The sequence below is a fragment of the Ictalurus punctatus genome, chromosome 1 (genome assembly GCF_001660625.3).
Source record: "Ictalurus punctatus breed USDA103 chromosome 1, Coco_2.0, whole genome shotgun sequence".
NCBI lineage: Eukaryota > Metazoa > Chordata > Actinopteri > Siluriformes > Ictaluridae > Ictalurus > Ictalurus punctatus.
This window is the reverse complement of record NC_030416.2, coordinates 5,137,760-5,152,759: the sequence shown is the minus strand read 5'-3', so window position 1 is coordinate 5,152,759 and position 15,000 is coordinate 5,137,760. Positions and strand designations below refer to the sequence as shown.

At 41.1% G+C, this 15,000-nt stretch overlaps 1 protein-coding gene and 1 long non-coding RNA gene across 7 annotated transcripts in view; one reads left to right on the top strand and one right to left on the bottom strand.

Annotated features, from left to right (window-relative positions):
- LOC128632719 (uncharacterized) overlaps nucleotides 1-8,943 on the bottom strand; it is a 14,925-nt gene extending 5,982 nt beyond the window's left edge. Inside the window, exon 1 of the long non-coding RNA XR_008396282.1 lies at nucleotides 8,829-8,943. This is a non-coding gene — a long non-coding RNA (uncharacterized LOC128632719). The remainder of the gene's footprint in view (nucleotides 1-8,828) is intronic.
- Nucleotides 8,550-15,000, top strand: part of LOC108255457 (receptor-type tyrosine-protein phosphatase eta) — a 21,014-nt gene continuing 14,563 nt past the window's right edge. For 2 of the 6 annotated variants that reach the window (XM_017451612.3, XM_017451434.3), the window contains exons 1-4: nucleotides 9,048-9,167; nucleotides 9,761-9,779; nucleotides 10,512-10,769; nucleotides 10,853-11,119. In XM_017451612.3, coding sequence (XP_017307101.1) covers nucleotides 9,105-9,167; nucleotides 9,761-9,779; nucleotides 10,512-10,769; nucleotides 10,853-11,119 — 607 coding nt within the window. In that variant the 5' untranslated portion in view covers nucleotides 9,048-9,104. Of the gene's footprint in view, nucleotides 8,631-9,047; nucleotides 9,168-9,235; nucleotides 9,452-9,760; nucleotides 9,780-10,511; nucleotides 10,770-10,852; nucleotides 11,120-15,000 lie in introns of those variants that run through there. The other 4 variants (XM_017451921.3, XM_017451761.3, XM_017451525.3 and 1 more) reach the window with 4 other exon arrangements.

Below are 15,000 nucleotides of genomic sequence, written 5' to 3'. Positions count from 1 at the left end.
AAGGATGTGCTAAAAACTGAGAGCAGCATATAAAGAGCAGCTTGAAGTGATTACTAAGGCTGGATGAGCCTTTTTCTCCTTAGTGAAAGTAAATCCCTCACACTGCAGAAACTCCTATTTCTTCCAGAAGTGCATGACAAAATATCAGGCTTCTGGGGGAAAACCATGCATAACCTGTATTTATAACCCCACAACATTGGATTATTCGGCCATTGTGGGGAATGAACGTCATGGCTATTTCACAATGCTGAAGGTGGAGGAGGCGTTTGCGAGCTACCGCTCTCCATCAATGGCAGGTAATTAGGGGGGCCGGCTTTGCCATCCAAGCCACCGTGGCATTGGTGGACAAGACCTATGCGGTAGTAGTCTTGCTTGTGGGTCACTGCAGACAATGACAGTGTTACTGGCCTACCTTGCAGACCTGCTGAGTGAGCTCGACATATGGTGGCATTCGACCAGTTCCTTCTCTGTTGTCTCGAGCTCACCTGGGCATCCACAAGTGGAGCCCGGGCCAGCACTAGTGCAAGGGAGACCCAGAAGGTGAGTATGGCAGCCCGCCAACCCCGCAGACAGTCTGTCTGTCTTTATGACCATTCTCAGATCAGGCCTAGTAGCAGGCCGCAACTGTGCCAGTCCGCCAACCCCTGCAGACAGCTAGGGGAACCAGGCGACCACAGTCGCGGCCTGCTACTAGGCCTGATCTGAGAATGGTCATAAAGGCCAAGCAGGCAAAGAAGAGTGGTCCTGAGGGGCCGTGGAGGGACGTATCAGGGGACATGAGGTTGTTATGGCAGTTAGCCCCCAGTGCTACTGTAGAGCCTCCCCTAGCCAAGGCGGTCCCAAGTTGTCAGTGTTCTCTGGTCAGCGAGCTGTCACAGGGCAACGAAAATCTGATGCTTTCCATCCAATAAAATGTGGAATGGTTAACGTCACTAAAAGACCATCTGGCAGGGTGGAAACTACTGCCAAATGTGTCTCCATGGGTTCTGTCTACCGCTGAAAAGGATTACCGGGTCCAGGTTATAGCTTGACCCCCCGGTTCAGAGGTGTGCTCACTACAGTAGTCAGTACAGACCAGAGCCCGACGTTAGCGCAGGAAGTAAGATCACTCTTGGACAAAGGGGCCATAGAAAATGTTCCCCCCCGTTCCCTGAGGGAGGTAAAGTTTTTATAGCCGTTATTTCCTGGTCCACAAAAATAGGAGTATGCAGCCAATTTTTGATCTGCGTCATCTGAACTGTACTCTTCGGACATACAGGTTGAAGATGCTGATGCCCAAACTTATCGTTCCGAAGATTCAGTTTGAGGACTGGTTTGTGATGATGGATCTAAAAGGTGCATTTCCACATAGAAGTATCGCTAGCTTTATCCCCTCACACCTTCACAAAGTGCATGGATGTCACTCTGGCTCCATTGTGACTCCAGGGCATCCGTGTACTAAACTACTAGGACAACTGGTTGATTCTAGCACGATCCAGGGAACTGGCGGTTTCTACATCGAGATGTACTCGCCCACATGAAGAGCTTGGGGATCAGGTTGAACCTCAGAAAAGTATGCTTTCCCCAGTGCAGTGGACAACTTTTCTAGGGCTTATAAGGATTCTACTACGATAAGGGCATTTCTATCCCCAACATGCGTAGGGTCAATCCTATCAACACTGAGCAAGATAAAGCTGGATCTTGGGACACTATTGGAGCTTATGCGCCTATTGCAAAGGAGACCGTTTAGTGATGGCTGAGAAGTAGGGGATTTGTCCAAGGACGAAACTTCTGAGAATAATCAGTGTCACGCAGCGATGCCTACGTGCTCTGAGAATTTGAGTGTCCCCGGTTTCTAGCCTTGGGTCACATTCTAGGGGTGTCTCCTTAGCGCAAGACGGAAATGACAGACAACTCCCTCACGGGCTGGAGCGCGGTCTTAGACAGCTGTCCAGCTCACGGTCTCTGGTGCGGCCCTCATCTGTAGCGGCATATAAATTGCCTAGAAATGTGGGCCATATTTCTAGCACTGAAATTCCTTCTTCCTCAATTGAGAGGTCATCATGTGTTTACAGACAACACACCGGTGGTCTCATATATTGACCACCAGGTAGGATTATGTCCATGCCCCCTGTTCAGGGAGGCACAACTAATTCTTCTTTGGGCAGAAGGAAAGTTTGTCATCCTGTTGAGGCAGGGTCTGAAACCCAAAAACTGGTGGCTCCATCCACAAGTGGTGGAGTCCATATGGCGAGGTTTGGCCAAGCGGGACAGCATGTGTTCGCCTCCAAGGAGACAACACATGGCCTGCTGTGGTTCGCCCTCACTCCTCCCGTACAATTAGGGCTGGATGCCATGGTGCACATGTAGCCGAGGTCACATCTGTACGCTGTTTCCCCCATCACTCTGCTCCCACAAGATGTAGCGAGAGTTCACCAAGACAGTCTATGTCTGCTGCTAGTAGCACCTTATTGGACAGCTCGAATATGGTTCTCAGAGATAATATCCATGCTAGATGGCACTCCTTAGGAGATTCCATTCACAGGGATCCACTGTAGATCCAGTGAATTGCACAACAGCTACAGTCACGCAATAGGGCCAGCCACACCCCTGTTGATGGAGCCTCTGTGGGGCAACATCCTCTAACTTCGAGGTTTATGCATGTTGTCAGGCGGCTGAGGCCCATCTGCAAGCCGTGCATACTTTCCTGGGACCTTTCTGTGGTCCTGGAAGGTCTGTCAGGTGCCCCATTTGAGTGGAGTAGAGTGGACCTACTGTCTCAAGCCAGAGGGCTGATTTATCACCCTCGGACAGAACTATGGAAACTGTGGGTCTGGCCCCTGAGGGGCACCAGCTCATAATCCAGCGAAATAATGGAGCCACCAGTTTTTGGGTTTCAGACCCTGCCTCAACAGGATGTCTGCCCCCATATTCCCAGAATGTACATTGCACTCACTGACAAAATTTCCTTCTGCCCAAAGAAGAATTAGTTGTGCCTCCATGAACAGGGGGCACGGACATAATCCTCCCTGGTAGTCAATATATGAGACCACAGCTGTGTTGTCTGTAAACAAATGGTGACCTCTCAATTGACATTGGCTGCTGCTGCCATAAGCTCCAATAGTCTCCCATAGACACTGGAGGGGATGCCAAGATCCAGCTTTATTTTGCTCAATGTTGATAGGATTGACCGTACGCATGTTGGGGATAGAAATGCCCTCATCGTAGTAGAATCCTTATAACCCTTAAAAAAGGTGTCCACTGCATTGGAGAAAGCATACTTTGTCATAACCCTCAGGGCCGCTCTTCTTTTCTGCTTGGCTTTTATGACCATTCTCAGATCAGGTTTAGTAGCAGGCCGCAACTGTGGCCGCCCAGTTCCCCTGGCTGTCTGCGGGGGATGGCGAGCTGCCATACTTGCCTTCTGTGTCTCCCTCGCACTAGCAGGAAGTAACTGGCTGAATGCTGCCATATGTCGAGCTCATATGTCGAGCTCATATGTCATTGTCTGCAGTGACCCATAAGCAAGACTACTACTGCATAGGCCTTGCCCACCAATGCCACGGTGGCTTGGATGGCAAAGCCAGCCCCCCTAAATTACCTGCCGTCAAAGGAGAGAGGTAGCACCTCCTCCACCTTCAGCATAGCTAAATAACCATGCCGTTGTTACCACACAATGGCCGAATAATACAACATCGTGGGGTTATAAATACAACTTATGCATGGTTTCCCCCAGAAGCCTGATATTTTGTCATGCACTTCTGGAACAAAGGGGACTTTCTGCAGTGTGAGGGACTTACTTTCACTGGGGAGAAAAAAGCTCATCCAGCCTCAGTAACCACTTCAAGCATTATTATATGCTGCTCTCAGTTTTTAGTACACCCTTCTGGCTCCTCGGAGCCAGAGAGGAATTATTACTATTATATTTGTGTGTGTGTGATTGTTTTTAGTTTTTTTTTTGGCACGATGCGAGCTCCAAAAATCCCTCGGAGAGCCGGACCCGGAAGACATAGCAAGTGATAAAGCAGCACTCATCTCCGGCTCCTCTTCCGGATCCATAAGAGATCCCCCGCACCTCAGACGGCTCAGCTGCCTCGGCAGCGGCTGGCTCAGATCCGCGAGACTCTGAAACCCAACTCGCTTCGACTTCCGAGAAGAGAGCGGGTCGCGAGCAGAGCTGCCTAATGTAAGACCTCTCGAGGGCTGCCGTCGCATGCTCCATCCCTAGACATTTCACATAGAAAGTGTGCACTACACCCCATGATGAAACTGGAGCAAGGCGTAACACACTTCCTGAATACTCTCACTCATATTTTTCTCTCTCGCTCATTCCTTTTTTTCTTCTCTTTTTTTAAAGGGCTAAAAAAAAGTCCATAGGTTTTGAGAAAAGATAGAGAGGAAATGAAGCATCTTTTTGTTTCTTTACACAAACAACCGACATGCAGTCTCGCTGAAAATAATAAGGCTGATGGCGCGGTTCACAGGTGCCATGTATATAACACGCGACGTGCTTAATTGCCACGTCACCTGATTACGGCAGGCCTGTAAATAGGTATGATTTTACACAATCTTCAGATGCCGGGCGTGCACAAGGGCACTCACTTTGTGTTATGCTAGTTCCCTTTGAAAGCGTACAACCAAGTTTTGAGATGAAAGATGCAAATTCATGTTACGTTACTATCAAGAACTGCACAAAGTTGAACTTATGATAAAAGACTTTCTAATTACGAACAAAAGGGATGGCTAGCATCAGTATTTGGATTGAGGATGTGCCAGATGTCTGTTCATAACTGTCATCATGGTACTTGTAGAATCTTCTAGCAGATGACAGCGGTGCGCGTATTCTAAAGCTGTCACTGCCAAACAGTTTAGCTCACCTTATGGAGACCATCCCACACAGTTCCTGCAAGTAAGACACCTTTACACAGGCAATGTATAGATGTGTATTGACATTTTCACAGTCAGTTTAATCTCTTCTAGCTGTGTATTAGTGATTAAAAAAGATTAAAGCTGACATCTTCCCCATTCCTGTCACATTCACAGTAACTCTTACTAATAGGAAAACATACTCCTGACTATCTGTCCAAGTATTGGAAAGTGATCACTTCAGATAAGTGGCTAGAGCTGACCTTATGCTGGTATTATCACTTATTATGCTGACCTTATGCTGGTACACACACACACACACACACACACACACACACACACACACACACACACACACACACACACACACACACACACACACACACGAATATGAGACAAATATGTGTTTTAATCACAACATTAACATAAATGGACAAAGAGTGTGTTTGATTTAATTACACTAGTAGATGCTATGGAGGAGGCGAAAGAGGATTTTAGCAGACAAGAAATATTGAACAAGTATGAAGTAATCAAAAAAGCAATACCCATAGAGTGGATAAAAATAATTGAAAGCATGGAAGAGTGGAGATGTGTATGTGAAGGTGGAAGAAAAACTTTGTGTGCTTTCAAAGAATGTACTGTGAAAATGTTTTATAGTCTTTTTAGAGATGGAGTTTTTCTGTTTGTTTTAAAAAAAAAAAAAAAAAAAAAAAAAAAAAAAAACCTATTGTTAATGAGTACTTGCAGCAGAAATTCAAAGATCCAAAAGAAGAAAGTATATGGAACAATTTGAAAGGGACAAAATTAGAGAACTTGGAGTATTTTATTAGTGATTTATACAGATGCCATACTGAATAAAATTGGGACGGCGCAAAGTGCAGCATGTCAAGTATGTCTTGTTGATGATGAATTATTATTATTTTTTTACATTTGTTTTTACACTGTAAAGAATTAGAAGATTTTAATGGAAAATATAAGAGAATAATTGAAATGAAAGACATGGAATGGACTGTGGTGTTAGGATTGGATAAAAAGTGTAAAAACAAAAAACTGATCAATTTGCTTGTGATGTTGATGAAAAGTGCAATATGGGAGAGAAGAGTTGTAGCAAAAAGAGAAAAAAAATTGTAATGATGTAGGGCGTGTGTTCAAAAGAAAAGTGGAAAGATATATGGAATGCTTGTTTTGTTATTTTAAACAAGAAGATAAAATAGATGATTATTATAATGTTTTTACTTTTGCTTTAGTGATATAATTCTCTCAGCACAACATCCTATTTTGGGATAATGGGATTAAATTCAACCAATAGTTGAATAGTTGAGCTCTGTTCACCCACTTTGACATTTTCAAGATCTATTAAAGGTTCCTTCAGTCTTTCATTTGTATACAGTGCCCTGCACTATTATTGGCACCCTTGGTAAATATGAGCAGAGAAGGCTATGAAAAATTGTATTTATTGTTGAACCTTTTGATCCTTTGTTCAAACATTTCACAAAATACTATTAGTTGTTATCTTGGCAAAGGGAAGTATTGACTAAAAGGGTGCCAATAATTGTTGCACACCTATATTTAACTTTTTTTATATAAACATATATTTGTTTGCAATTTTCTGAGTATTTGTGTGAACAAATTGAACAAAAGATCAAAAGGTTTTTCACAGCCTTCTTTTGCTCATATTTACCAAGGGTGCAAATATTAGTGAAGGGCACTGCATGTTATACACTATTTGCATTTTTAAAAATTATTTGTTGAACAAACTAAAACAAACATTTCATTAATTATAACATTTCCTATTAACATAGGAAAAAGTCATCCATAAAAGATTGTGCATGTAAGTGTACATAATAGGGGTGTAAAAATTCATCATGACAATGCGTCATGATGCAAAAAATATTATCATTTGTATTTTAGAAATGTGTGATATCAGCATTCTATTAACTATGCATCTACAGTTGCTCTGTTCGTACATTTTGTTTACAATATTCAACCTCTTTTCATAGTAATTATTTTCATTTATTTTATGGTGTTTTCCATAAAATTATCACAACAATTACACTGTCAATGTCACAGAACTTCATTTTCTGTTCCTCATATTTAATACTTTGTGGCCATGGCTTAATGATCTTGATCCCATGAGTATATATCCTGGATATATATTTATACTACTATAGTGTGTGGAAGTCCATAGGTTCCACACACTTTTATGCAAATATGTCTCGCCAGCAGTTCAAAGAAAAAGTTACATCGCTGATGGATGTTTACAGGACTTAGATTTAATTACTTGCTGGCAAACTGGCAAAATATTTATGTCAACTAATGTAGCTATGTAGTGAATGTTTAGCCTCCTGGCTACATTTTCTTCAGGCCTTAAGACATTCCATAGGCAAATGACTAACACTCATATATAGCAAACGTAATGAAGTTTGGGAGCTAATAGTGTAGGTACTCAGGCATTGTTTAGACATCAGGATGTACTGTGTTTATAGTGGTCACTTAGGATAATTTCTTTACCTCTTTTCTGTCTTTCAGAAAAGAGCATGGGAATGCATGTAGCTGAGCATGGGAAATACTACTGAAGAGCGGTTTACTGAAGAGCTTCTGATTAGTTTTGGAGTCCTTGTGCTCATCCTTGTGCTTGATCAAAATATTTCTAGATTCTTCCTTGACATTTCTGAAATTCTGATGCATTTTCATTCAAATATTAATAACAGAAGACAAACATTTCACATTTTTAGTTTTCATTTAGTGTTATTCTGAACTAAATTTTCACAGTAATAACATCCTACTTCAGAGCACTTGCTCAAACATGTCATTGAGATAAAAAAAGACCCTCAAATAAAAGTCTCAACCACACAGATTTGTTGTTTATTGTTACATTTTTCAATTTATTATATACAAACACCATAAGCATAATTTACATGGTTGCTTGTTTTATTTAGTTTGTATGTACTAAGTGTGTTCTTTTGCAGCTGTAATGCTAGTTTTCTGCTATTTTAACATGATTTCTCCACACAAGCTGTGGTGAAATCCTAATTTTATTCAATCAGCATTGTGCTGAAAGTGTGCAAGTGGTTGATTTATGGTGTCAGAAAGTTAACGGTAACACATTAGTTTGTGGGTTGTAGTCATAGCCTGTTCAAACGTAACTGAGATAGAATGGTACTGTGGGTGCTCTAGCTATAAATCTGTGGGTTGATCCTGACACATACTAAGATTACTTTGCCGGGACATGTTTCCAGTTACAACTTGAAAGATCCAATAACGCTGCTTTATCCATATTGTCTTATATGTATGACCACCAAAGAATCATAATGAGATGCTCATGGGTGGTGAAAGAAACCAAAATGTTATTTTTGTTCTGATTTATTGGGAATGTGGTTAATAATTTACTATGTACAAACAATCGGCTAGAACTGAAGGTATTTACAAAATTATAAATATCGGTATGTGTTGTCTTGAACGTCAATTAGAAGTTGACTTGCTAAGCATCGTGGTGCTGTATGATTCATGAAAGAACAAAGTGTAGGTAGGTGGATGGGTTGGTTGGGTCCCTTTCAAAACTGTGGCAAACCTTTCTCACAAGATAGTGTGTTGTGCTGAGACAATTAAAAACACCATAGCAAAAAAAGGCTTAATTGAAAACCTTACAGCACCTGGTACTGGCAGGTGGTCTCTGATCCAAGTACTAACCAGGGCTGTCTTTGTTTAGCTTTTGAGATCAGACATTCTCAGAGTAGTATGGCTGTAAGAGAGAGTTGCCTTCAAATGGTGCCTATTTAAATAGTGTAAGCAAGCTTTGAATGGGTTGATTAATTGGTTGGTTGTTTGATTCTTTTTCAAAATTGCATGCAATATTTATCCCAGAATAGGATTTTGTGCTGAAAGAACTAAAACACTAAAGCAAATAAACACCTAATTGAAAAGCTTATATTGATAAATCTATTCAGTGCAATGGAACACTAATGAAGCATAATACAATATACTTTATACTTGCGAAGTCAGTGGAGCTGCAAGAGGAAGTCATATGTCTCTTTGTACCCTAGAGCTGTTTTTTGTATCAAGTGCAATTTCTCCAGGAAAGAACATGTTTAATTAAAGTAAGATTTTACCTGGCTGCTAAACTACACAGCTGAACTCAGTTCTGGTTGTTTACTGATCCCTAATTAGTTCTGTTCTTCCCCCACTTCAAATGTTTTCCAAGGGCCTGCTCTATAGTTTTATGCTGTTAAAGCTTACCCATTGGAAACAAACCAGTTACCATGCAAATGATATGCTTGTTTCACGCATTTGTTAAAAAAGGGAATAAAGAGGGTCAAATTCTGGTAGGTATAGGAAGGTTTCACTCCATATCTATCCGTTTTTAGATGGGCGTGTCCCTGTCAAAGGTATAATGAGCTACAGGTGAGGTGTTTATAGGAAGACCTGAACCCACTTATACGCAGATTTGTTAGTAAGCACAGAAAAAAGTGGATGTTTCTTTAACATTTCGCGGTGCAATTGAAATTTGTGTTCACTTTTTAGATTTCAATATCCCTTCAACTCCTACTTTGCAACTGAAATGAGAATTATAGGCTTACTGTTGATATGTTGGTCAGTGGCTCTGTGGGTAAGATTTCCTTTCTGTTTTCAGTCTAGGTTTATTTAATGAAGTCACCATGTTCCATATTGTTGAGTTGGTCATCTTTTTTCAGTCTCTTGCCAAGATGTATTCTATTTATTTATTTGCTTATTTATTTTAACTCTGTGACCCATATCTTGTGCTGAAATGTTGAATGTGGTTAATGAAGGCAATCTACATACATAATTTTATTAAGCTGTATTAATAGCTAAATAAGTAAACAATAAATTGAACAGTGCATGTGATCACCAGAGGGACCGTTGCCAAATTTTAAATTTTCCCATCTTTGAATTCTAGAGACCGTCATCCCTAGCATGTAAGATTAAAGCTTTTTTCTCTTTTTTTTATTTTCTATTTATTTATTTATTGAGCTTTTGGGGGGGATTTGTTCTTGGTTAATTTAATGACATTGCTGATGTTTACATGCATATCAAATTCTGTTTAAGGTGTCTATTGCAGCCATATTCCTAATGTGATGTTTATATACATATTCCTGTATACGTTGTAAGTATGCTGGAGTTGCCATTCCTAAATACCTAGCATACAGCTAAGTCTCTGTTAGCATCAACAATTCCTTGCAGACTGCATGTGTATGTGCATATATCTCTGTTCAGTGGATTTTAAGGTGTTTTATATGCAACATATTTTATTGAAACATGCATATTCCAGGGGTGGGAATGAGAATATTGTCTTAATCGGATTGCAGTGTTTACATGACTTGCTGATAATTAGAATGTTGCTGAAATTCTGATTAATTTCGGACTATTGATGTGCATGTAAACTTGAGTTTTGAACCAACTTTCTTTACTTTTTTTAACCTTCAAGACATTTTTCCACTTTCTACGTTCTGGTCTAATAGTTTCCACCCAATGTCATGTTATGTCTTTCACCCAATGTAAGCTACAAAATGCTTTGCTCAAATGCTGGTTTCACATGGGCTTTACATAGAAGTTCTACTCTAAGAACTTTTTCCTGAACTCCTTGCATATGCTGACTGTAATTAAGGATTAAACAAACTTGTTAAATTATGACCTCTCTCTCTCTGCAGCTCCTCCTAAGAGTGTGGGTGTCATTATAAAGGCTCGAACTGAGACCCTGCTAACCTTGGAGTGGAGTAAAGTGAACAATTTCAGCTATATATTGAGAGACAGTAATGGAACAGAAATTCCACTTACTGTATCAGCTGATGGGTCTGTTTTAAGATGTACAGTCTCTTCTCTGTCTCCTGGGACCAAGTACAGCTTTGTTTTGTATGCAATGTTAAAAGGATTAAAGCACAGCACTTTTAACTTTACTGCTGTTACTAGTAAGATATTTTCAAATTAATCATGTAGATCATGTGAGTGGTGGTGAATAGGTGATGTTGCCTGAAAATTCTCTCTCTCTCAGGTCCTTCCAATGTGGCCAGTGTGTCTGTAAAGGCTCGTTCTGAGACTGCACTAACATTTGAATGGAGTAAGGTGAACAACAATAATGCATACATTTACATCCTGAGGCAAAGCAACAGATCTGAGATGTACACTCCCATGTATTGGGGAGAATCTATGGCAAGACGTACTGTATCATCTCTTCGTCCTGGGACCAAATATACCTTCACTCTTTACACTGTATTTTTTGGCGAGAGGAGTAGTGGCTACAACTTCTCTGCAGCAACCAGTAAGTAAGTGTGTCTGTGTGGTCAGCTCCAAAATTATTGGCACCTTTGATAAAGATGTATAAAATGTCTATATAATTTTGCTGTTAATTAGCTTCTCTCACTGAAAAGAAGTTAAATAAAGTAAAAGTCTACATTAAAAATGTTTAACGCATCCACAAAGTTTTATGCACTTTATGTAACCGGCTTCATTTTCCCATTTTATATTTTACTTTAAGTGTATTTAGGAACTCTTCATGCAGTCATCCATGACCCCCTGTTTCACTGGTGTGTAAAAATGTGAGAATGTCATTGAAATGAGACAAAAGTATGTTGACTTTCATAAATTGGGTTATGGCTATAAAAAATTTGCTTTAATATCTGTATACCATGTTGATATTTCTGTAAAGCTGCTTTGAGACAATGTCTATTGTAAAAAGCGCTATACAAATAAAATTGAATTGAACCTAGGAAATGCCCATATCCACGGTAAGGTAATAAGGAAGTTTAAAGCAACTAACTCTTTCGAGACGAATGGTGGTTGTGTGTGTGGGGGGTGTTTTTTTTATTTTATTTTTATTTATTTATTTTTATTTTTATTTTTTTCAGCTGGGGGAATCCTCCCACATGGGGAGGATTCCCCCAGCTGAGGTCTAAGATGTCACTAGTGCACTAGTCTGTCCAGGACCTTCATGACATGTGATGTGAGGGCAACTGTTCTATAATCCTTCAGTAATTGGGGAAGGTAGAGTTGCGAGTCCTCTGAAGGTGGCTGTTGGAATAGGGGGTGAATAAGCAGGGGAGATTTTGTGTAGATGAGAGTGTGGGAAAAGATGTTTCTTCTTGGGTGGGGGGTGGGTGTTGGGGAAGCCTTCTTTTTTTTTTGGGGGGGGGGGGAGTTTGTGCTGAACCTACTGATTCGAATCCTATACCGATTGAAATCCCTGAATAGGTTTTTCAAGTTTCATGCACACCTATGAGCAATCATGAGTTACAGATGTTTAAGTAAATTAGGCTCTGCCTAACTAGAATTAATTGGCGTGTGGCAGCTATACTGTTTACAAGTCTCAGCAGCATATCCTCCAGGGATCAGACTTGTCAAGCACATCCCACAGATCAACATCTGTGAGAGATGCAAGTCAACATCTTGAACTCTTTGGCTATGCAGCATGCTGCAGTGCACTGTGTTGACACCTTTGTATCATAGCCAGCATTAACTTCAGCAATTTGTGCTACAGTAGCTCTTCTGTGGGATCAGACCAGATAGGCATGACATCACCTTCTTTGGACTACTTATGGTAGGTAATAGCCCCTGCATAATGGGGACACCCCACAAGACCTGCCATTTTGAGGATGCTCTGACCAATCCCTCCTTATCCAACTTTATCTAATATGTCCCATGTTATTCATGCCACCTGTCAGTGGTTTTAATGTTATGGGTTGGGGTTGGTGTGTGTGTGCGAGTGTGTGTGTGTGTGTGGTTTTCTTTTTCTTTTTCTTTTTTTTTTTTTTCTTTTTTTCCCCCCAATATTTGGAAAAGCAAACTTTTGATCCTCTACCGCTTAGAAACAGTGCCTATTAATACAATTGAGACATTGACATTTTGTAGTAATTCTTCCACAATTAAAACTAATCAGTTATTTTAAAAAAATCAGTCACATTGAAGAACTAAGTACACCCCTTTATCACGCATTGAAATCAATAAAATTTTAATTGGGTGTTCAAGATTGGGTGCCAGTAATCAGAACCTCCTTAGGGAGGTTAGGTATTTCCTCCTTATTTCTGTTGAATAAATGGTTGAAAAAGCTAATTTATGTGCTTTTGTTCTAGTCTACCAACTTTATTAATAGGCACTGTTTCAAAGATCATCTAATGTTTGCTTGGGGTGTACTTATTTTTTTACACATGCATGTATGTGCCTCCCATCTTATTTTTAAAAATAATTTTTTTTAAAAACAACAATAATAAAGTAGGGATGCACTAAAATGAAAATTCTTGGCCGAAACCAAATATAATGAAGAACTTGGCTGAATACCGAACACGTGTTTTTTGTTTTGTTTTTTTTATACACTTTGCTACAATGTAAAGTAGCGAGTGTACAGCTTGTAACAGTGTAAATTTGCTATCCCCTCAAAACAACTCGATACACAGCCATTAATGTCTAAACCGCTGGCAACAAAAGTGAGTACACCCCTAAGTGAAAATGTCCAAATTGGGCCCAAAGTGTCAATATTTTGTGTGGCCACCATTATTTTCCAGCACTGCCTTAACCCTCTTGGGCATGGAGTTCACCAGAGCTTCACAGGTTGCCACTGGAGTCCTCTTCCACTCCTCCATGATGACATCACAGAGCTGGTGGAAGTTAGAGACCTTGTGCTCCTCCACCTTCCGTTTGAGGATCTTCCCTATTGAGCATCTTCCCACAGATGCTCAATAGGGTTTAGGTCTGGAATCATGCTTGGCCAGCCCAAACCGCTGTATGGTCTTGGCAAGGATCAGTGTCTTGGCAATCTTCTTATAGCCTAGGCCATCTTTATGTAGTGCAACAATTCTTTTTTTTAAGATCCTTAGAGAAAAGTGTCAATATTTTGTGTGGCCACCATTATTTTCCACTCCTCCATGACTACATCACTGAGCTGGTGGATGTTGGAGACCTTGTGCTCCTCCACCTTCCGTTTGAAGATGCCCCACAGATGCTCAATAGGGTTTAGGTCTGGAGACATGCTTGGCCAGTCCATCACCTTCACCCTCAGCTTCTTTAGCAAGGCAGTGGTCGTCTTGGAGGTGTCTTTGGGGTCGTTATCATGCTGGAATACTGCCCTGCGGCCCAGTCTCCGAAGGGAGGGGCTCAAGCTCTGCTTCAGTATGTCACAGTACATGTTGGCATTCATGGTTCCCTCAGTGAACTGTAGCTCCCCAGTGCCGGCAGCACTCATGCAGCCCCAGACCATGACACTCCCACCACCATGCTTGACTGTAGGCAAGACACTCTTGTCTTTGTACTCCTCACCTGGTTGCTGCCACACACGCTTGACACTCTGATCCAAATAAGTTTATCTTGGTCTCATCAGACCACAGGACATGGTTCCAGTAATCGATGTCCTTAGTCTGCTTGTCTTCAGCAAACTGTTTGCGGCCTTCCTTGTGCTTCATCTTTAGAGGCTTCCTTCTGGGATGACAGCACTGCAGACCAATTTGATGCAGTGTGCAGCGTATGGTCTGAGCACTGACAGGCTGACCCCCCCCACCCCTTCAACCTCTGCAGCAATGCTGGCAGCACTCATATGTCTATTTCCCAAAGACAACCTCTGGATATGACGCTGAGCACGTGCACTCAACTTCTTTGGTCGACCATGGCGAGGCCTGTACTGAGTGGAACCTGTCCTGTTAAAACGCTGTATGGTTTTGGCCAGCGTGCTGCAGCTCAGTGTCAGGGTCTTGGCAATCATCTTATGGCCTAGGCCATCCTTATGTAGAGCAACAAATTCTTTTTTTCTTTTTTTCTTCGAAATCCTCAGAGTTCTTTGCTATGAGGTGCCATGTTGACCTTCCAGTGACCAGTATAAGGGAGTGTGAGAATGATGACACCAATTTTTACACACCTGCTCCCCATTCAAACCTGAGACCTTGTAACAATAAGTCACATGACACCAGGGAGGGAAAATGGGCAATTGGGCCCAATTTGGACATTTTCACTTAAGGGTGTACTCACTTTTGTGAGTACAACCTCTGGATATGTGTAACCTCTGTGTGTGTATGTATGTTTTTCATTTTTATATGTGTGGGGGGTGTTGTATAGAAACTTGAACATATCTTGAGCTTGTGTTAACCACAGACCTTATTTAGGGCATTTAACCAAAAAACTGTCTGACTTTGGGACAATGGACATCCAGTACACAGGAAA